This window comes from Zootoca vivipara, chromosome 3 (genome assembly GCF_965207765.1).
Source record: "Zootoca vivipara chromosome 3, rZooViv2.hap1.1, whole genome shotgun sequence".
Classification (NCBI taxonomy): Eukaryota; Metazoa; Chordata; class Lepidosauria; order Squamata; family Lacertidae; genus Zootoca; species Zootoca vivipara.
The window spans coordinates 38,925,079-38,943,380 of NC_142586.1; the positions used below are offsets into that span (position 1 = coordinate 38,925,079).

General features: G+C 42.6%; 1 protein-coding gene across 2 annotated transcripts; it reads left to right on the plus strand.

Moving 5' to 3' along the window:
* Window positions 1-588: 588 nt before the first annotated feature.
* PRSS35 (serine protease 35) lies at window positions 589-12,285 on the plus strand. Of its 2 annotated transcripts, none has more exons than XM_035109512.3 (2): window positions 589-849; window positions 9,399-12,285. In XM_035109512.3, exon 2 carries the CDS (start codon window positions 9,415-9,417, stop codon window positions 10,660-10,662), a length of 1,248 nt encoding a protein of 415 aa, XP_034965403.1. In that variant the 5' UTR covers window positions 589-849; window positions 9,399-9,414; the 3' UTR covers window positions 10,663-12,285. The 2 variants fall into 2 exon arrangements, with proteins under 2 accessions (XP_034965403.1, XP_088522061.1); XM_088665935.1 differs by having other exon boundaries at window positions 652-1,037.
* Window positions 12,286-18,302: the final 6,017 nt, after the last annotated feature.

The window sequence follows — 18,302 nt, forward strand, 5'->3', positions numbered from 1 at the left end:
GCCGGGGGAAAAACCCTAGCTCAACAGCTTTGAAATATAGCAACCAACCCTCCACACCCTCTCACAACCTAACCTACCTCAGAGGTTTGTTGTGAGAATAAAATGGAGAGGCAGAGTGGGAGCCATGCAGACTACCTTCAGCTGCAAGTTGGAGGAAAGGAGAAATATAATTATAGTAATAAAAATGCCACTTGCTGTTTAGGGCAACAATAATGAAAGATACTTTTAATATAAGGAAATTATATGATTGATATTTTGATGGTATACTTTTTCTTTTTTGAGGCGTGAGGGGGCGGGGAGTCGGCAACCACCACTGAACCTGCCCCGCGCGAAACGGTGCCCCCTGTTCGCCGTGGCCTTCGAGCGGCTTCCCCTCCGCCAAGCGGGCCGGGCGCGGCAAGCGCGGGCCACGCCTGTCCTCCCCCGGCCCGCTTCGAGCTGGTATGGGAGGAATGTGCCCCTTTCAGCCTGTTGCTCCCTCAGCAGCTGCTGCCCCTTCGTGGCTGGCGGTCGCGGCCCGTCCTCCCGCCTCTTTCTCCCGCGTCTCTTCCCTCCAAGCCGCCTTTCTTCCCCCTCCTTTGGCGCGTCCCTTCCCCGCCCACCCGGCAGGGAAAGACCCTGGCGGCTCCTTCTCCGCCGCCTGCAGTCAGGAGCCTCGTCCAAAGCTGAGAGGCTGCTGCTGCTGCTGCCGCCGCCCTGCCTCCGTTGAGGGCTGAAAGTGTCCTTTCCAGCTTCCTGGGCGTCTTGGCTTTCTGCTTTGGGCTTCCAGAAGAGGGTCGCTCCAGGTTTGGCTCGCGAAGAGCACCGTCGTGGCAAGAGGCTTGGCGAGCGGGGCAGCCGTCGCGTGAGGTATGGCGATGGCCCGGGCTTCGTTTCAAGGGCGTGTTGCTCTTTGGAGCACCTGAAAGGCGAGATTAGCGGACGGTTCCTCCTGTTTGGAATCCCCAAAGCGACACCTAGCAGGGAGGGAAGCCCCGCTGAGCAGAAAGGGATTTCGCTTCGGATTAAACCCGTTGGCACTGGCACACCTTCTGGGGGTGCGTTTGTGTGTATGGTCTCTCTGTGTTGCTATAACGATGAGTGAGTTCTTGATTTTGTTGGAGCCATTGGTGAAATGTGAAATATTACACTTGATCTTAGGTAAAAGGTCAGGAAGCAATATTTAATAAAAGGGGTGGGGTGGGGTAATCCAGATCTTCGGGGGATACCATGAAATTGCACATCAGCAAATGATGCTGCAGTCCCATCCACGCACACTTTCTTCGGTGTGTCATCGAATTCTACTCAATATGCCTAGGAGCAAACTTTTAATTTAAAAGCTCCCTCCACCCTCCAGCAAATTAATAGGGACGTTTCAAAGACTCATCAAAGTTCAGCTCCATGGCAGTGCTAGAGTTTGCCCAAATGAGTGGCGGCTCTGAACTAGACATCAATTCTTTATGTTCAGCGGATGCTGCTGGACAGCATTCTAGGAACGGAGAGCATCGCTCTGTGACTCCTAAGAGGGCGATGGTGAGGAGAGTGAGCAGGAATTTAAAAGTTTGCACTTAGAATGCAGCAGGGGGAAGCCTGGGAGCTGTATATATTGAGTGTGCTCCTAAGTAGGGTTTATGCATAAGAGAGCAGTACTAATTTTTATCAATAGCTATATTTTGCACAGTTGACAGCCAGAAAGCCTTGATTTAAGTGTCTACTGTGCAACTTTGTCCTTGCAAGCAATTTTGCTGCTCTGGAATAGCCAGCTTTTAAATGCAGAACCAGCCGCGGAACTAGCCATGTCTTTCCTTTTTGGAAAACTGACACTAATTTTATCCAGATTGCTGCTTCTAGCACTGACAAGCTGTGTGTTGGAATCACAAAAGTCTCTTGACTAAGGTTACTTATTTGATTTTCAGCCTCGGAAGCCTTGTTTAAATAAATGAAATGAGCTCAGGAGAAAGAGATGGAGAAGCTGAAAGAGGGGGAGAAACCCCTAAAGAGTGGTTACACTTAAATAAAAATGACAAAGGGATTTTGATTAGTCTGTAATAGAGAGTAAATGTGAGGCTGTGTATCCCCTTAAAACCGTTGGCTGGAATGAGTTGTGGTTTCTGCAAGTTCAAAGAACACTAAGCAGAATGAATTATATGAATTGTTAAAGCCAATTTCAATCTATTTTAGTCTTCTTGCAAGGTCATTTTTATAAGCTTTGTGCTTAGGTACCGATACTTGGTTATACAGTAGGCTGTTCCAAAAGTTGAACAAGTCCTCAAAATAGGTCCAGTTGTGGCATGTTTTATATATGTCTCTTATATATTTTTTCTATGTAATAGAGCTTATAATAAAGATCTACAAATGAGTAGATACTATACAAATGAGCATTTGGATCTTAAATAATTCAACAACTACCCAGCTGCATGTTACTGTACTTCCCGTGGATGCAGGCGGAAGAATTTAGAAGCGAAAGTTACTTCGTAACCTATGAAGGATGCTCCTTAGAGACTTCATCACAGGTCTTCTTACATTGCAAAGTGTAAGGAGATTAGCGCTGACAGCACTAACCTTAAGAACGTAATGAAGCCGTCACCAGAAACAGAGAAATAACAGTTTCTTTGCCAACAGCAACTCTTTCTCTTCTTGCAGTGGTTTCAGACTTTTTCAGGGATCTGCTAATGGAAATTCATCTTCCTTTGGGAGTCACCTGTCAACTGCATACTGAGAGTTTAGTTGCAATTTCCATGCCTGCCCGTTCAGCCTCTGCAGCATATGCTTATAACTGGACACTGATGACCCATGCACAAAGTTCCTGTGGCTTTTGAGCCACTGTTTTGGAAACTCACCACTCTTATTATACTTGGAACATAAGTTGTTGGGGAGGGAGGGAAGTAACTGAATTTCATTGAAGGCTTTTAAGATCCAGGAATTCCCTGCAAATAACCTTGTAAACTATAAAAAGTACACCTTCTGGTACAGACTACAGTGTTTAATGCTTCCTCTCTAAAACATGCCATGAATTTAGCAGTACTGTATGCATAAGCCTGTCAAAAGAGTGGTTGTCTGGTGACAGGTACCATTCTACTGATTCCTTAAAATAATTGTGTGTGCCAAAATGTGTCTTCATGCATAAGTGACGTATATGTAACTGAGTAAAATTCTGGTGCTTACAACCCAAAATCTTCTTGCCACCTATTTGGTGTGCTTTTGAAGTTGTTTTGGAGAGTAGGCATCTAAGATAATTTGCAGAAAGAATAATTTAGCCTTGCTTGCACATAACGCTAAGCCAAACCAAGAGCAAGCAAGTGGGTACCCAGAAGTTTGCGGCCACTTCACTCCTCTTCTGGCCTTGTTGCTGCCATGCTATACAGAGCGGAGTCATGTTTGGATGAGCATTATATGCGAACCTGGTTTGTCTCCTTCAACTGCAAGTGGTAATCCAAGAACAAACTTTGGTTATAGCCACAGGCCCAAGTTTACACATAACCAAGCCAAACCTTGGCTTAGGTCTGAGTGGGTAGTACAGTGTCCAGGACTAGAGAAGGAGTGTAGAAACTGTGATTTTTCACTCTGGTTACCAGCATGCTTGTTTGTTCTTGCTGAGTCATAGGTCGGCTTAGAATTATGAATACTCTGGCCCATTGTATAGTCTCAGTATTTTTTTTATGAGAGTGGGCCGTAATACGGAATGTATATTTTCGTTCATTTAAGGAATTAACTAGGAGGCTGGTTTCTAAGGAAGGGTTGGAACACAGTAACTTGGAAACTCATGTACTGGGTACCCTAATATAAAAAGATAATCAGGTATAGTTAGGCTACTGGAGTGGCTATAAAGAACATGGCACCTTTGTGTCGTATTCCAAGGGCAAACCTAGGTAAAGTATTTTGTGTATTGAGCTCTTTTTTGACAATAAATTTTTTATAATGTAATAGAGAAATTCCCCAAAGATCTTGGAATAGGGTAGTACCATAGCCCATTGCAGTAGGCAGTATATAAATATAAATTTTTATTTTTTTAAGATGAAGGGATTTGCACGCCCATCCTAAGGCGAGTAGCTGCCATCCTATAACAATATTACAGTAAGTTTCTGAAAAAATAAGATGGTACTTTCATTAAAAAAAATAGTCTGAAGGGTGCTAAGCATTTTTCAAAAAGATAAAAAAGAAGTGTAGCCCCCTAAAAGAAAACAACACAGCAAGCTTTGTGGAATAAGAAGCTGCCTTGCATGGAGTCAGACCACAGACTATTCCATCGAGCCCAGTGTTGCCTATTCTGTCTTACAGCAGATCTCTAAACCCACAGGTAAGCCTTGCTTGCCAGTGGAATTCCAGCACTGAATGAAGAAGTATACCAATAATACCATATTCCAGTAATAGTATACTCAAATAAGTACAGTAGGAGTTTTAAAAAATACAATTTCAGCCTTCTAGGGAATTCATAAAGTCTATTATTGGATATGTCTAGATTTTTCTGCCCTCTGGTGGCAGCATCATAAGCATACTTGCATGTTGAAAAATATGAAAGGAAAGTTAAAATGAAGAAAAGCAGTATTTATTTACTTTAGTTCATAGTCAACTCAGCCTTCAGGAGGGGTCAAAACCAGTAAGAATAGACTGAAAAGCAAATATAAGAGACACTGTCAAATTTATAATCCAGTTAAACATCTTAAACACTAGCACCTGCTTTCAGTTACCTCTAATGTATTCCCAATCTGCCTTAAGTAGAAGTCTTGTAATGTTTCCAGATGAACTGCAAAGGAGAATAAGTTCCATGATTACTAATAAACTACTAAATATTTACTAGCATGGAAAACTTTCGATAGCATATCTATCTGATCCAGGGGCTAATCCAGATGCTTCACCATCAAAATCAAAACACCCACAATTGGGCAGGATACATGTGTGGTCCGTTTTAAGAAGCTGTGCATTCCTCTACTTTCCTCTACAAAAGAGAGGAAAGGCATGACCAAAAAAAGAGCAGTTGCAGTTTTGCATAAAATATGCTCATGCAAATTGATATGTACAGATTGAAATTTAGAAATAATGACTGAAAATTAAGTGGAAATATGGGGGGGGGGAACAGTGGGGAGCTCAGTCTGTCAAGGTACCAACTGCTGATGGCCACCTTCAAGGCCAACAGACTCTCTTCTTATGGTTCTTTATTTTTAAACCAGGCTTGGGCTGGGCAGCCCTTCATATAGAGGATGCCATGAAAAAGAGGACTATCCTCCTGGCAGCCCTCCAAAGAGAGGACTGTGTTCGGTGGAATGGGGCATATAATCACTCTACCTGCAAACCAGAGTCAAGTGAGTCGCAAGGTGAGCTCTGGCCTCGTTGCCATGGCAGCACAAAGTCTAGGTTCAGCAAGAAGCTAAGGAACTCTCCAAAAGATTGCACTTGTTTGATACGGCAAGTGTGGGTATGAGCCAAAGAAAGACACTGCTCAGGGCTTTGCTTCTGGGAGACAAGGCAGAGCAGCAGCAGCAGGAGGAGGAAGATCTGGGTGTTTTTTCATTCCATTCTTGGGGCCAAAGGAAGGAGAACCCAGGAGGGCTAAAGAGGGAGGCAGGAGCTACAGCTAGAGCAGTAGAGGAACACTAAGAGTCTCCATTAGATCACATGTACCAAACAGCCAGAAGCTAATTACAAGCTACCTTTCTGAGTTTGCTGTAAGCGGGGAATATATATTTAACAGACTGTAATGCAATACAAGAAGCTGGTGTGGTCTTTGTGGTGGTGTCAGGGCTAGTTTCAAAGAGTTGCAACACTCAGCCTGTTTTATTATAAAAACCTTCTAAGGGAAAATAAACCATTAACAACCCCAATCAAATAGGATCACCCTCATCAGGAAGAACTTGGTGGTAGTTCAGAAGTTTAAAACTGTTCTGCATGGTGCAGGCCTAGCTGCTCTTCCAGCTGGATATGGCACCCAATGCTGCAGGGGACCATTACTTGTTTTACCTTTAAGATCCTGCTGCTGCTTCTGGAGTGCAGTTTGTGTGAGGATTAGAGCCAGTGCAGAACAGTGGTTGGAGCACTGGACTAGGGACTTGTATACCAGGGTTCAAATCCCCACTCCTTTCCATGTCATTTTCTGCAGATAATATGCTTAAGGCAAGGATATGGGCAGGGGTGCTAACTTGGGGCCCACGTTATGGGTGCCCAATGGCACCTGTGACATCGGCGGTGCTTCTGAGGCCTCGCGGGGTCTCAGAGGTCACATCTGAAGCCTCACAAGACCTCCAACGCAACTGAAAGGGCCTCCAATGTGGTCTGGGAGGTTGCGTCAGTGCTCTGATGCAACTTTCGGTAGAAGTTGTGTCGGAGCCCTGAATTGTGGGTGCCATGGCACCCAAAGCCCCCAAGACCTGGCGCCTGTGGATAGAGGGAAGGAACTCAAATGAGGCATTTTCTTTGCCTACAACTTCCTTCTTGCTGACATTGTTGGAAGTGGAGTCTTCAGTAGGGCATGGAGAGAAGGCAGGAAGGGATCTGCTGTATGTTAAAATGGTCTCCTGCCATGCCTAATATTTCAACACCACCCACTGGACTGGGGGGTTACTTTACAACTGAGTTACTTTACAACTGACTGCTATGTCCTTGCTACAAGAGATCTACCTGCAGAGGCCTGTCTTGTTATGTGGATTACCATCAAATAAAAACATGTGCACCCTGATTCACATAGCAAGATCCTTAGGCTTGCTGCACTAACAGATATGTTTTAAAGAAGGGATTTTGCCAACTGCTGTAGCTACACAAACCATTTCTGGATTGTATTGCTATTCCAGGTAATTTAAAAGCCACAGAAAACCCACATTTCAATAATAGCTACTGTCTTCCTTACTTTCTTTTAGAACTTGAGCCACATCTTTTCCATCTTTTTCACCTTTAGCCTTTAATTCTGAAAACAATTATTTTTTAAAACCTTTAATGTAGACTTCAGCCCTTTTTGAACTCTAGTATATATAATAACAACAAAAGAGAGCTCTTTATCCTGATCTGCACTTTAATTACAATATTGAACCATAGAGTCTAACCAGATGCATGTCCTTAAATGCCTAACTCTGAAGGTATAATTAGAGGTACTGCCATTTCCACACATGTCTGAGGTTTCCATAGTGGTGAATATATAAAGTGGGAGAGGAAAGCAAGCTCCATTCTCCAAATGGCAGAAGTCACTGTATTTGTTAATTCTGTAATGCATCAAATTCAACCTGTAAAAATCCATGTTTGTTCCATTTACATAGTTCACTGGCATTCAGCAGGCATGGGCATGATGTGTAGATTTGCTCTAAGTTATTAAGAATACCTTGGGTTTTCTCCTTCCTTAACTAACTTGGAATGCCTGGCTCAGGCTTGCAAATAATTATTCACTTGATCACTAGTGATAAGAATGGTACTTAGATGCCCGGTCAGGGAAGTTGTTCTTTTTAAAAACATGCTTTGCTTTTTTCTTTTACGTCACAAATTACTAGTGCTCGAAGTTCAAATGAAACAGTGAAGATATAAATACCCCATTTAAGTTGGCAACTCTAGGCAATACCAATAGTAAATATTAGTATGTCCTCCAGGCCTACCGGTAGTTATCCTTTCATGCCACCAGTTTATGTACTAACCACTGTACTGTAGCATACTTTATTACAAAACAACCCATCTTTCATTTATAGCTTGAGATGTTCTTAGTCCACCTATGGGAAACAGCATAATAATAATAATAATAATAATAATAATAATAATAATAATAATATTTATACCCCGCCCATCTGGCCGGGTTCCCCCAGCCACTCTGGGCGGCTTCCAACAAAACACTAAAATACAGAAATCCATCAAACATTAAAAGCTTCCCTAAACAGGGCTGCCTTGAGATGCCTTCTAAAGGTCTGGTAATTGTTGTTCTCTTTGACCTCTAGTGGGAGGGCATTCCACAGGGTGGGTGCCACTACCGAGAAGGCCCTCTGCCTGGTTCCCTGTAACTTGGCTTCTCGTAGCGAGGGAACCGCCAGAAGGCCCTCGGCGCTGGACCTCAGCGTCTGGGCAGAACGATGATGTGTAGATTTGCATTCAGCTCTCTGTAGGCCCACAAAGTGCCAGGGAACCCTGTCCACTTTCCTCTACTGCCCAGATGAGCCATTACTGTTCCCATCCTGGTAGGCAGTGTGGCAACAACTATTTTAGCTACATTGGGATTGCTGGGGAATGCACATTAAAGCTTGTGCTCTCCAGCACTGCCAATGCAGCTGGGGAGGGGACAGATTAAAGTGTGGGTGGGTGGGACAGAAGGCTGAAAGAAGATGCTGGTGCCCCCCCCTCCAGTAAGTCCTTACCACCGACTGGCAAGCAGCTCCACCTGCCTGTCAAAGTGCTGCATATGGCCCTCAGAGGGGGCAAAAAGGTTGTCCACCTCTGTTCTAGCCCATGAAAAGAGCTTGGTATTTATTCATTAAAAAAACATATCCTGCCCTTCACCATAAAACAGTTGTGGGATGGGTTACAGCAGATAAAATTAAAAGCAATATTGGCCGATGCTGTTCAGTTAAAGGCCTAGTGAGAAAGAATTGCTTTTGACCTCGCACCTGAAAGTAATTGATGTTGGTGTGATGTAAGAAGGAAGGAAGAAAGGAAGGGTCTCCATGAGTGTGTGTCTAAAAAGGGAGGAGACAATAGGATTCCACAAGATTCCTAAGCAAAGCAGCCTAGCGTAGAAAAAGGAAAGGAAATTAAATGAGAGGGAAGTTAGGCAAGGAAGACATGGCAGCAAGGAGTTATTGCTTGAAAATCATGCCAGATGGAAGTGAAGGTTATTAACAGGGGTATTTATTCCTGTGATAAGCAATTCCTATCCCCTTGCCATACAGATTAAGCATGTCATTGATCCCTAGAAGTTAAGATAACTGTGACAGATCTTCCAAGTAATATCTCATCTAGTTTGGCCTTTAGGTAGATAGAAATGCAGTGTGGAGCTGTATAGATGTCCCTAATCTGTCATTTTCAGGCAACCTACAAAGGGTTGTTTTTTTTGTGGGGGGGGGGGACCATGGCTGAAGTTTAAGCTCAGGAGGAACTTAATCTTAGATTTATCATAGTTTCAAAGTCAAGTGGTTAAAAGCAGAGTGAACAGAAAGAAATATACAGTATTTTCATGAATCTTCCTGGCTTTTCATAGCCAAATTAATGACAATATTGTTATATATTGCCAAATACAGGACACAATTGCAAAGATCTATAAATAGAGAAAGATAATGATGGTGGTCAGAGTACCTTGTCCTACATATTCAGTTTATTGTTTTTCTAGGAGTGTTGTTGCTATTTTTAAATATCTTAACCATGCTACAAAAATAGTCTAATACTTATGTCATTCTTTAAATGGAAACATCTCTGAAGCTACAACATTTAAACAAACACTTCTTGTGTTTTGTTTTTAACAGAAAACCAAGAGACACGATGGACCGTGCTCTTCTGTTACTGCTGTTTTCCACCCCTGTCTGGAGCCTCATGAATGGAATAGATGCAGAACAAGATTTCAGCTGGCAGTTAAGAAAAGTACCACAGATAGTGAAAGAAAAAACTTTCCTCCTCGATGCTCCTAAATTTGAAGCAAATGCCAAATTGGAGCTGAGTGGAGTGTGTGGGATTGAATGCCAAAGGACTCTCCCGGTGCCACGCCTGTCAGACTTGAAGGAGCTCCTCTCCTACGAGACTGTCTTCGAGAACGGCACACGGACCCTGACTGAGGTGAATGTTTTGGGAGCAGATCTTGACCCAGAGGCAAACACCACCGCCAAGGTGCACTCCCGGAGAAAGAGGCAGGTCTATGGCACCGACAGCAGGTTCAGCATTTCCGACATGCGCTTCCTGACCAACTTCCCTTTCAACACCGCTGTAAAGATCTCCACGGGCTGCAGCGGCATCCTGATTTCACCAAAGCACGTCCTCACTGCTGCTCACTGTGTGCACGATGGCACAGATTACATCAAAGGCAGCAAGAAGCTGAGGGTGGGGTTGCTGAGGCTGAAATCCAAAGGGGGCGGTGGCAAGAGACGCAGGGGAGCCAAGAGGAGCAAGAGGGAAGTGTCAGAGGTTGAGGACCACCATGCTGATGCCAAACAGCTGGAACAAGGTCCCAGCAAGAGAGCTGGCAAGAAACAAAAGGCATCTGGGTTGAATGAGAGGAAATCTGAGCGTAAGCCCTCCTTCCAGTGGACCAGAGTTAAAAGCACACAGATCCCCAAAGGCTGGCTGAGAGGCATAACTGGAGATGTTGCAGTGGATTACGACTATGCAGTCCTGGAGCTCAAGCGTCCTCACAAGAAGAAATACATGGAGCTGGGCATTAGCCCGGCTAGCAAAACAATGCCTGGAAGCATGATCCACTTTTCCGGATATGATGCTGACAGATCTGGCCAACTGGTCTATCGGTTTTGCAGCGTGTCTGAGGAATCCAGCGATCTCTTCTACCAGTATTGTGACGCCGAGTCTGGCTCTACCGGATCAGGAATCTACCTTCGCCTTAAAGAGCCCAACAAGAAGAAGTGGAAGCGCAAAATTATTGCCATTTATTCCGGTCACCAGTGGGTGGATGTCAATGGGGAAGAGCAGGATTACAATGTGGCCGTTCGAATTACTCCCGTCAAATATGCCCAGATTTGCCTCTGGATACATGGGAACAATGACAATTGTGCACAGGGCTAATGGCAGCCAATGCAAGATCAGCTCTAGTATCTGACAGTGCTATGAAGTGAAGAACCTGCAAAAATAAATGCTGAACGTACAGTGACCTGCATCTGACTTTATTTGAACTTGAAACCAGCATTTTTTCTGATATGCTGAAAACATTTACACAGCATTTAGCAGAATTTCTTTTCAACTGAGTTGTTTAAATTGACCATAGATATGATGTGCACTTAAAGTCCCATATTGTATTACTGTATTTATTGTTTTTAAATTGTGGTAAATTTGAGTCATTCATATTATGGAACAGAAACTAATGGCTCTTTCTGTTTGCTTGCATTTTTAAGGAGAAGTGTCTTCTCTTTTAACTGGTACTATTAAACTATGTGATTGTTTTGTTTTCAACTTATTTACTTGTCTCAGGGTTCTGCTCCAGTAAGTGTTTTTTCTTTTCCTGTTACGCAGGTTGCATGTCCATTATTGTACAGTATCTGCAGGAGAATCCAATTGTGAAACACTGGGATAAGACAAGAAACAAAGCTCTCTCATAACCCTTATTACTGTAGACAATACCTCTTCACATTGAAATGCCTCTGCCAAGTTAGCCTAGTTTAGATCATATGCAAAACCCACAAACTCCTTTCCCTTGAATTCTAAAATAGCAAAGCGAAACTTAATGAATGTAGCATGTCTTCTGTTTGTGGGGGGAAAGAAACCATATGAGTACAATTTAATGCCTGTAAATTTAGTTTTAGAAGATATGCAAAAGTGAGACTGTTACAGTAAATGTGTATTTGTTTTAACCAGTCACTATTTTGAACAAATCACTGCCTTAAAAAAATATAACCATCAACATCAAGTGATGTTAATTTTGATAAGAGGCAACAGTGACAACTACTAATTCAAGTTTTGAAAACTGGTTAAAAAGAGCTAAACATACCAAAGATGAATAAGGTTGTCTTAAAAAATGGGATTATAGGCCCATGAGGCCATATGCACTTGAGAGTAAGGGCAGCCCCCATTCACCTCACTAGAGAGGAGGGCAGCTCTCTTTTTTTCAATACAAATCTCTGGCCCATTCATTGAAGTGAATGGGGAAGCCTTTACAACAAGGCCAAAACACATTGTTGAGATGACTATTGAATTGGGACTATCCTCAGATGGGTTTCTGGGTTGGGTAGTTGTGTTCATTCTCAGCATCGAGAATTTCCAAAAGCAGATAATTCTTTTCAACGTTACGGAAAATGTAGGTTAAATTCTTATGTAAATATATTAGGTGACTTATTATATAGCAATAAACCAACTGGGTTCATTTTCATTTCTGAACCTCAACTTTTACTAGCAAAGTATTTAACTTGAGCTTAAGTATTGCAAATTTACACATTTCAGTAGCTTTTTAAAAATTATATCAGCTGAGCTTCCTACTTCAAATGTACTAGTGTATGTGAAAGACCTTTGTGACAAAGCTGGTTGTCAGGATGCTGTTTAATATGTAACATTAAGATGCATACTCCAGGCTCATATAAGCTTGGTTTTTATTAGCATTACAGTAATTCAGTTTTTAACTTGTATTGATCAATTTTTTTCCACCAGTGTGGAAGAACAAAGATTTTTTTTAAAAAAATAAATGACTATTAAAATATATATTGATGGCCAAATTTTTAAAAAATCATCTCTATATTGTGTGAATGAGATGTTATTAAAACACCATTTGTGTATATAATTATTTGGGGATATTAAATTTGGCATTGACTTGCGAATTTGTTTTTTACTTTTAACCATTTCTATAATTGAAATATGCATTTGAAAGCATCCCAAACAAAATTAAAATCTGTTAACAAAGTTCAGTGTTTATATGGAAACATTATCATTTTAAATTAATTTCCCCTGCACTATTAGGCACTCATTCTTAAAGCAGCAGAGCACACAAAGTGGAAGTTTTAGCATGGCCACCTGGTGGGAAATGGAGTTCCTGAATCACAGTTCTATTATATTCTATAAACAACCATTAAAATTTTTAGGGGGGGGGGTGGATTCATGAGGGTAGCAAGGAGGAATTACCCCACAGTTTATATGTTTTTTTTAAAAAAGCCCTTTCTTTCCTTGCAACACACACAAGCTATCCACATTAGTTGGGTTCACATAATGAAAACGGGAGGGAGGAGAAAACTGCAGAGCAGGGCAAATTGTTGGTAAGATACAAATAAAAAACCTTTAGGCCCAGGGACAGATGGATGGGACCCTCCTAGACACAACAATTCTTTTGGACTGATATTGTCTTTGTGGTGCATATTGTTGATTGGCCAGAGAATGGGAGATTGACAGAAAAGTATCCAAGACTCTCTAGAAGGATGTGTGCAACAGGAAACAGTGTGGGCTTGACATTTGGGGCAGTGTGGGGGTTAAAAAATTGCTAGCCATTTCACTTTGTAGTTTCCCTAATGGACTAGCCACCACTGAGCCAGGGATATGAAACAGCTGAGCCCCTGGAGAGTTGTTACCAGTTAGATAATAATGAGCTAAAGTGGATAAATAGTTTGATCTAGTGGAAGCTATCCTTCTTTCCCAGTAAAAATCCAGAAAAAACACACTGAAAGTCTACATAACATTTCTGATTAGCAACTCAATGCCTTCAATAATTAGTTCTGTGCCAAAAACAAATTGCTGCTGAAGTTATTAGGAACTGATCCATTACTGACCATGGAGCCATGTTTTTGTCCTGGGCCTCTGTCTACCCTACATTCAGGCATCTATTTGATAGTACAAATCGGTCTCCCACTTTTATTACTGCTTAATTTAAAGACGTATTTCCTGCATAATCTTCCGCAAAAGACAAACTTTCCATTTTAAATATTCAACAATAACAACTTGCTGCAGCATAGCCAACTGTGTGTACCAAGATTAAAGGCCGAGTGACGCAAGCTTTCAACATGCAGACAGGCTGAAATCGCTGATGCTGCATGATAACATGTGGCGACGTGGAAGCATTATCTGCATCCTGCATGAAGATAAAAGTTCTATTTCCCACACAAGTTTCCTACAAGTGCTGGATTTACCAGAGTGCAGAGGGGAAAATGTGAGATTCCAAGTAGGTCAACACAATTCTGCCAACTCGTTTACTCAAGAATGGCCCTTCAGATCCCTTTGTCTGGCCCTCAGAACTCTCTCTAGGCCAGGGGTCAGCAAACGTTTTCAGCAGGGGGCCGGTCCACTGTCCCTCAGACCTTGGGGGCGGACGCGGACTATATTTTGAAAAAATAATAATGCCCCACAAATAACCCAGAGATGCATTTTAAATAAAAGGACACATTCTACTCATGTAAAAACACGCTGATTCCCGGACCATCTACAGGCCGGATTTAGAAGGCAATTGGGCCAGATCCAGCCCCTGGGCCTTAGTTTGCCTACCCATGCTCTAGGCCAGGCAACCCCAAACTGCAGCCGTCCAGATGTTTTAGCCTACAACTCCCATGATCCCTAGCTAAGAGGACCAGTGGTCAGGGATGATGGGAATTGTAGTCCAAAACATATGGAGTGCCAAAGTTTGGGGATGCCTGCTCTAGGCCATACTCCCTCACCTGTCCTGCTTGAGTATTTTTGCCTGAGTGGGAGATCTCTGGTAGCATATCTTGCTTGTTTGAATGAAGGATTGAGATTTGAGGTGGTGGTGCATAAATTAGCCTATTACACCAATGTAAAATTCACACACAGGTCCCACTATCTGCCCTCCCATTATGCCCAAATCTCACTACATAGACACCACAGATTCAGATATCCAAACAGCTCGAGTTTTCCCACTTCCATATCTCCTCACTTGTTTGTACTATGTTGGTTGGTGGCAGCCATTTCCAGGCAGAAACTATGCAGGGAGAGAAGGAAAGGGGTGGAGGGGAGATCAGACAAATCAGGGAGCAGGAGAGATCTCAACAAATCAGTTTTGCCTTTGTCTCCCTTTTGCTGGTTGGCTGCAGCCATTTCAGAAAGAAACCATAGAGCTGCGATTCTCAAACCTTTCTCTCTGGGCCACACTTTCAGAATAAAAAATATGCTTGCACCCACTGAATGTTTTATTGATAAGACACTGGGAAACAAAAAAGAAACAACTCGCAACAGTGCTGGATTTATAACAAAGAAAACAACTGCTTTATAATGGGGCATCCAGAAAGTATAAAACAATGCAGCCACATAAGGACATGAATCATTCCCAAAATATAATTACAGTATAAACGAGCCTCTTACATATGTTGCTTAAGTAGCTATGTTGACAAACTCAATGAGAGGTGTGAGCTTGTTTTTGTCAGGTAAGCCTATTAATATTAGGTCTAATTTGAGAGAAACAAAACTGATCGATGAAAAGAAGCCTTTCTCTTTTCTGATCTTTCTTATTTGTCAAGAGTTTAAAATATACAGGTTTACACAGTGTTACTGAAGGCAACTGCATTAGTTTACCGTAGATGAGACTGATGCTTAGGGCTTGAAATATATTCTATTTTGTGTAGTGGTGGAATAGGGTATGGACACAGACCACACAGTCTGAAGGTGCCATTCTCTTACTGGTAGATATGCATTTATCCATAGACAAATTTCATTATTATGGGCTAGAGCAGGCAGCCCCAAACTTCGGCCCTCCAGATGTTTTGGACTACAATTCCCATATTCCCCGACCACTGGCCCTTTTAGCTAGGGATCATGGGAGTTGTAGGCCAAAACATCTGGAGGGCCGCAGTTTGGGGATGCCTGGGCTAGGGCCTTAACCAGAACATTAAGACTGTCTTAATTCCCTTGAATTAACTGGCAAGGAATTATATTAATCCAAACATGTAAATATAAAAATGCATGTTTAAATACTGTAGGTTTAAATAAGAATTTTGACAGGATTGTGTGTCCATTTTAGGCATATTTTTATTGCACATTTTTAATTTTGCACTGAAAGTTTGGTGTGGGTGTGTGTATAGGAAATATTTTTGATCCAATTATGCATTGATGGGAGGAAGTTCAGATGCAGGATTTCTGCCTGTCATGTAGCTTAAATACACAGTGAAAAGAATAGCAGCCCTCTCACACTAACTAGCCTTTACCTCGCCTGATCCCTTAGAGCTTGCTGCTTTTGGCAGCAGAAAACTAGAGATTTAATGGAACTATAAGGGCATTGATTAAGCATTTTGTATGAGGAAGTAAGCAGTACACAGAGAGTCTACTCTGACCTCATAAATGCTTAAAAGGGGTGGCTTTAAACTGGATAGTTTGTTTTTTCTAGATTTACATAAATCTTGTGAAAACTTCTGCACAGAACACACTTGCCAAAGGCAGCTCTAGATTACTCACCGAAGCCTACTCCACATCTGGATCTGGTTTCTGAGGAGAGGAGTGATTAAAAAAGAAAGAAACTTTGGCATAAATAATAAAAGAAACTAAACAGGTTCCAGAACAGGCATTAAATGGCTACCCTTCATTTCTATATACCAATAAAATGTCTCAGACTTCAAACCTTTATACTGCTAGGCCCATTGCGCTGTTACTAAACTGTTACTAAAAAAAAAAGCAGGAAAAGAACCAATACTGTACTGTAGTTGCAATTCAGAACACACCATTTATTATTCTGGAACTGCCTTTTGTGGGTATAAGCAGCTCCTTCATAAACTGGAAGAACTCATGAGAAATCAATTGTTTCTACAGAGGCTTGGTTCTCAATGGGAAGCCACATTGTCAGTCCTGCCTCCTGTACAGTTGAGGCTGGGTGCAACAGAGACAGGTAGGGTAGGGTAGTCTGTATCAACAAGAGGTCTCCAAAGCGCTTTTGGGGTATCCTAAATGCCTCATGCAAAGGTGAAGAGTGAAGACAAGCATGCTAGCTCTACCTTCCTTCTCCCCTTATTGCTGTTCCCTTCACCCTCCGCGGATTGGAGATACAACTTCTGCAGTGGGGAGCTTTTTGTAATTGTGTAGGCTCCTTGTTCAATTTAGACCCCTTCAGTGTCCACGTTCTGAAGCCTAAACAAGTGCAGCAGACTCCCTACTTCAGAACGTATCCCTCCTAGTCATGGAGGGTGATTACGGTGGTGGAAGAAGGCAAGCTAGCACACTTGACTTCTCAAACAGGAATTAACCTCTGCAAAGATCAGACAGGAAGTCACTTCCCAGATGGACGCAGTGATCAGGCCACTTCCCAATTGTTTATTGCTTCTCTTGCTGCAACCTTCAGGTAGGGACATGTCCTGGAGCTATCTAACCCCCATTGCCAAGCAACTTTGCTTCACTTCCAGCTTTGCCTTCTGTATGTGAAGCATGGCAAAGATATGGACTGGCTCTGAGCAGCTTACAGATCCCACAAGTCTCTTAAATTTTAACATATTTCTTTCACCTGTTGTGCAATACTGGGATTTACTCGGCTACCCTACCCTGAAGGTCTCATACCAAAGAATCTCAGGGTTGTATGTGCAGAAGTGAAACGACTGCACACCACTGAGGGAACTGTCACATGCCCCCTAAATCCACCTCTGATTGTATGGTTATGGTGACTGTTCCCTTGTTTCATTCTCTAGTTTCTATACTATACTTGACTGGACTATAGAAGTTAGGTAAAGGTACCCCTGACCATTAGGTCCAGTCGCGGACGACTCTGGGGTTGCGGCGCTCATCTCGCTCTATAGGCCGAGGAAGCCGGCGTACAGCTTCCGTGTCGTGGCTAGCATGACTAAGTCGTTTCTGGCGAACCAGAGCAGCGCACAGAAACACTGTTTACCTTCCCGCTGGAGTGGTACCTATTTATCTACTTTCACTTTGATGTGCTTTCGAACTGCTAGGTGGGCAGGAGCTGGGACAGAACAACAGGAGCTCACCCCGTGGTGGGGATTCGAACCACCGACCTTCTGATCACAAGAGGAAAGAATGGAACTTGCAAGCCCACAAGGCTCTCCCTGTCACCAAACCATGTTTTGGTAATCTCGGAAAGCATTACATCTGTACCAAGTCAGTGAAAGCAACTCAGATGGCAGCAGATTGCAGTACTCATCCCAAAGTGGAAAACCCAGCCTTTAATTTTAACATACAAGGTGGAGACAACATTGTAGGCACGTGACAAGTGGCTAAGTCTAAGTGGGCCCTGCGTCTGCCCCTCTAACCACATCAGTTACAGGCTGCTTTGGACTGAAAATGACATGGCTTTCTAACAGCTGGGTGCAGCCATGTGTCTTTGCTTGTGTCAAGACCACAGTGGACAGCTCTTCTTAGCAGCTGCAGGCTAGCAAGGTAACATCTGCAGAATCCGGGGCCAAATTCATTTTGGAGTCTGCTTTTGGGGCTATATTTGGAGGCTAACTTTTCTGCTAGAGTCTGGAACATCATGAGAGACAATGTAATTTCAAAAAGAATATGTAAGTGATACAACTGAAGAACAAAGGCATAATTCAGAAAGCAAGGATCTGTTGATAGTTTTATAGCAGTGGAATCTTTTTCCTGTGATCTGAACCCTATATAGATTCAGAAAGCACTTTCAAGGAATATGCCTCAGTAATTAAGCTTTGTTCATAAACAATGTTATTTACCACCCCCTATTTATTTCTTAAAAATAGATAGTATGGTTGGTACTCACCTAAAGAGTAACTTTCTGCTGCAGTCTTCGGATATCTATAAGTTTCATAACCCACAGCCTCCCAGAATAC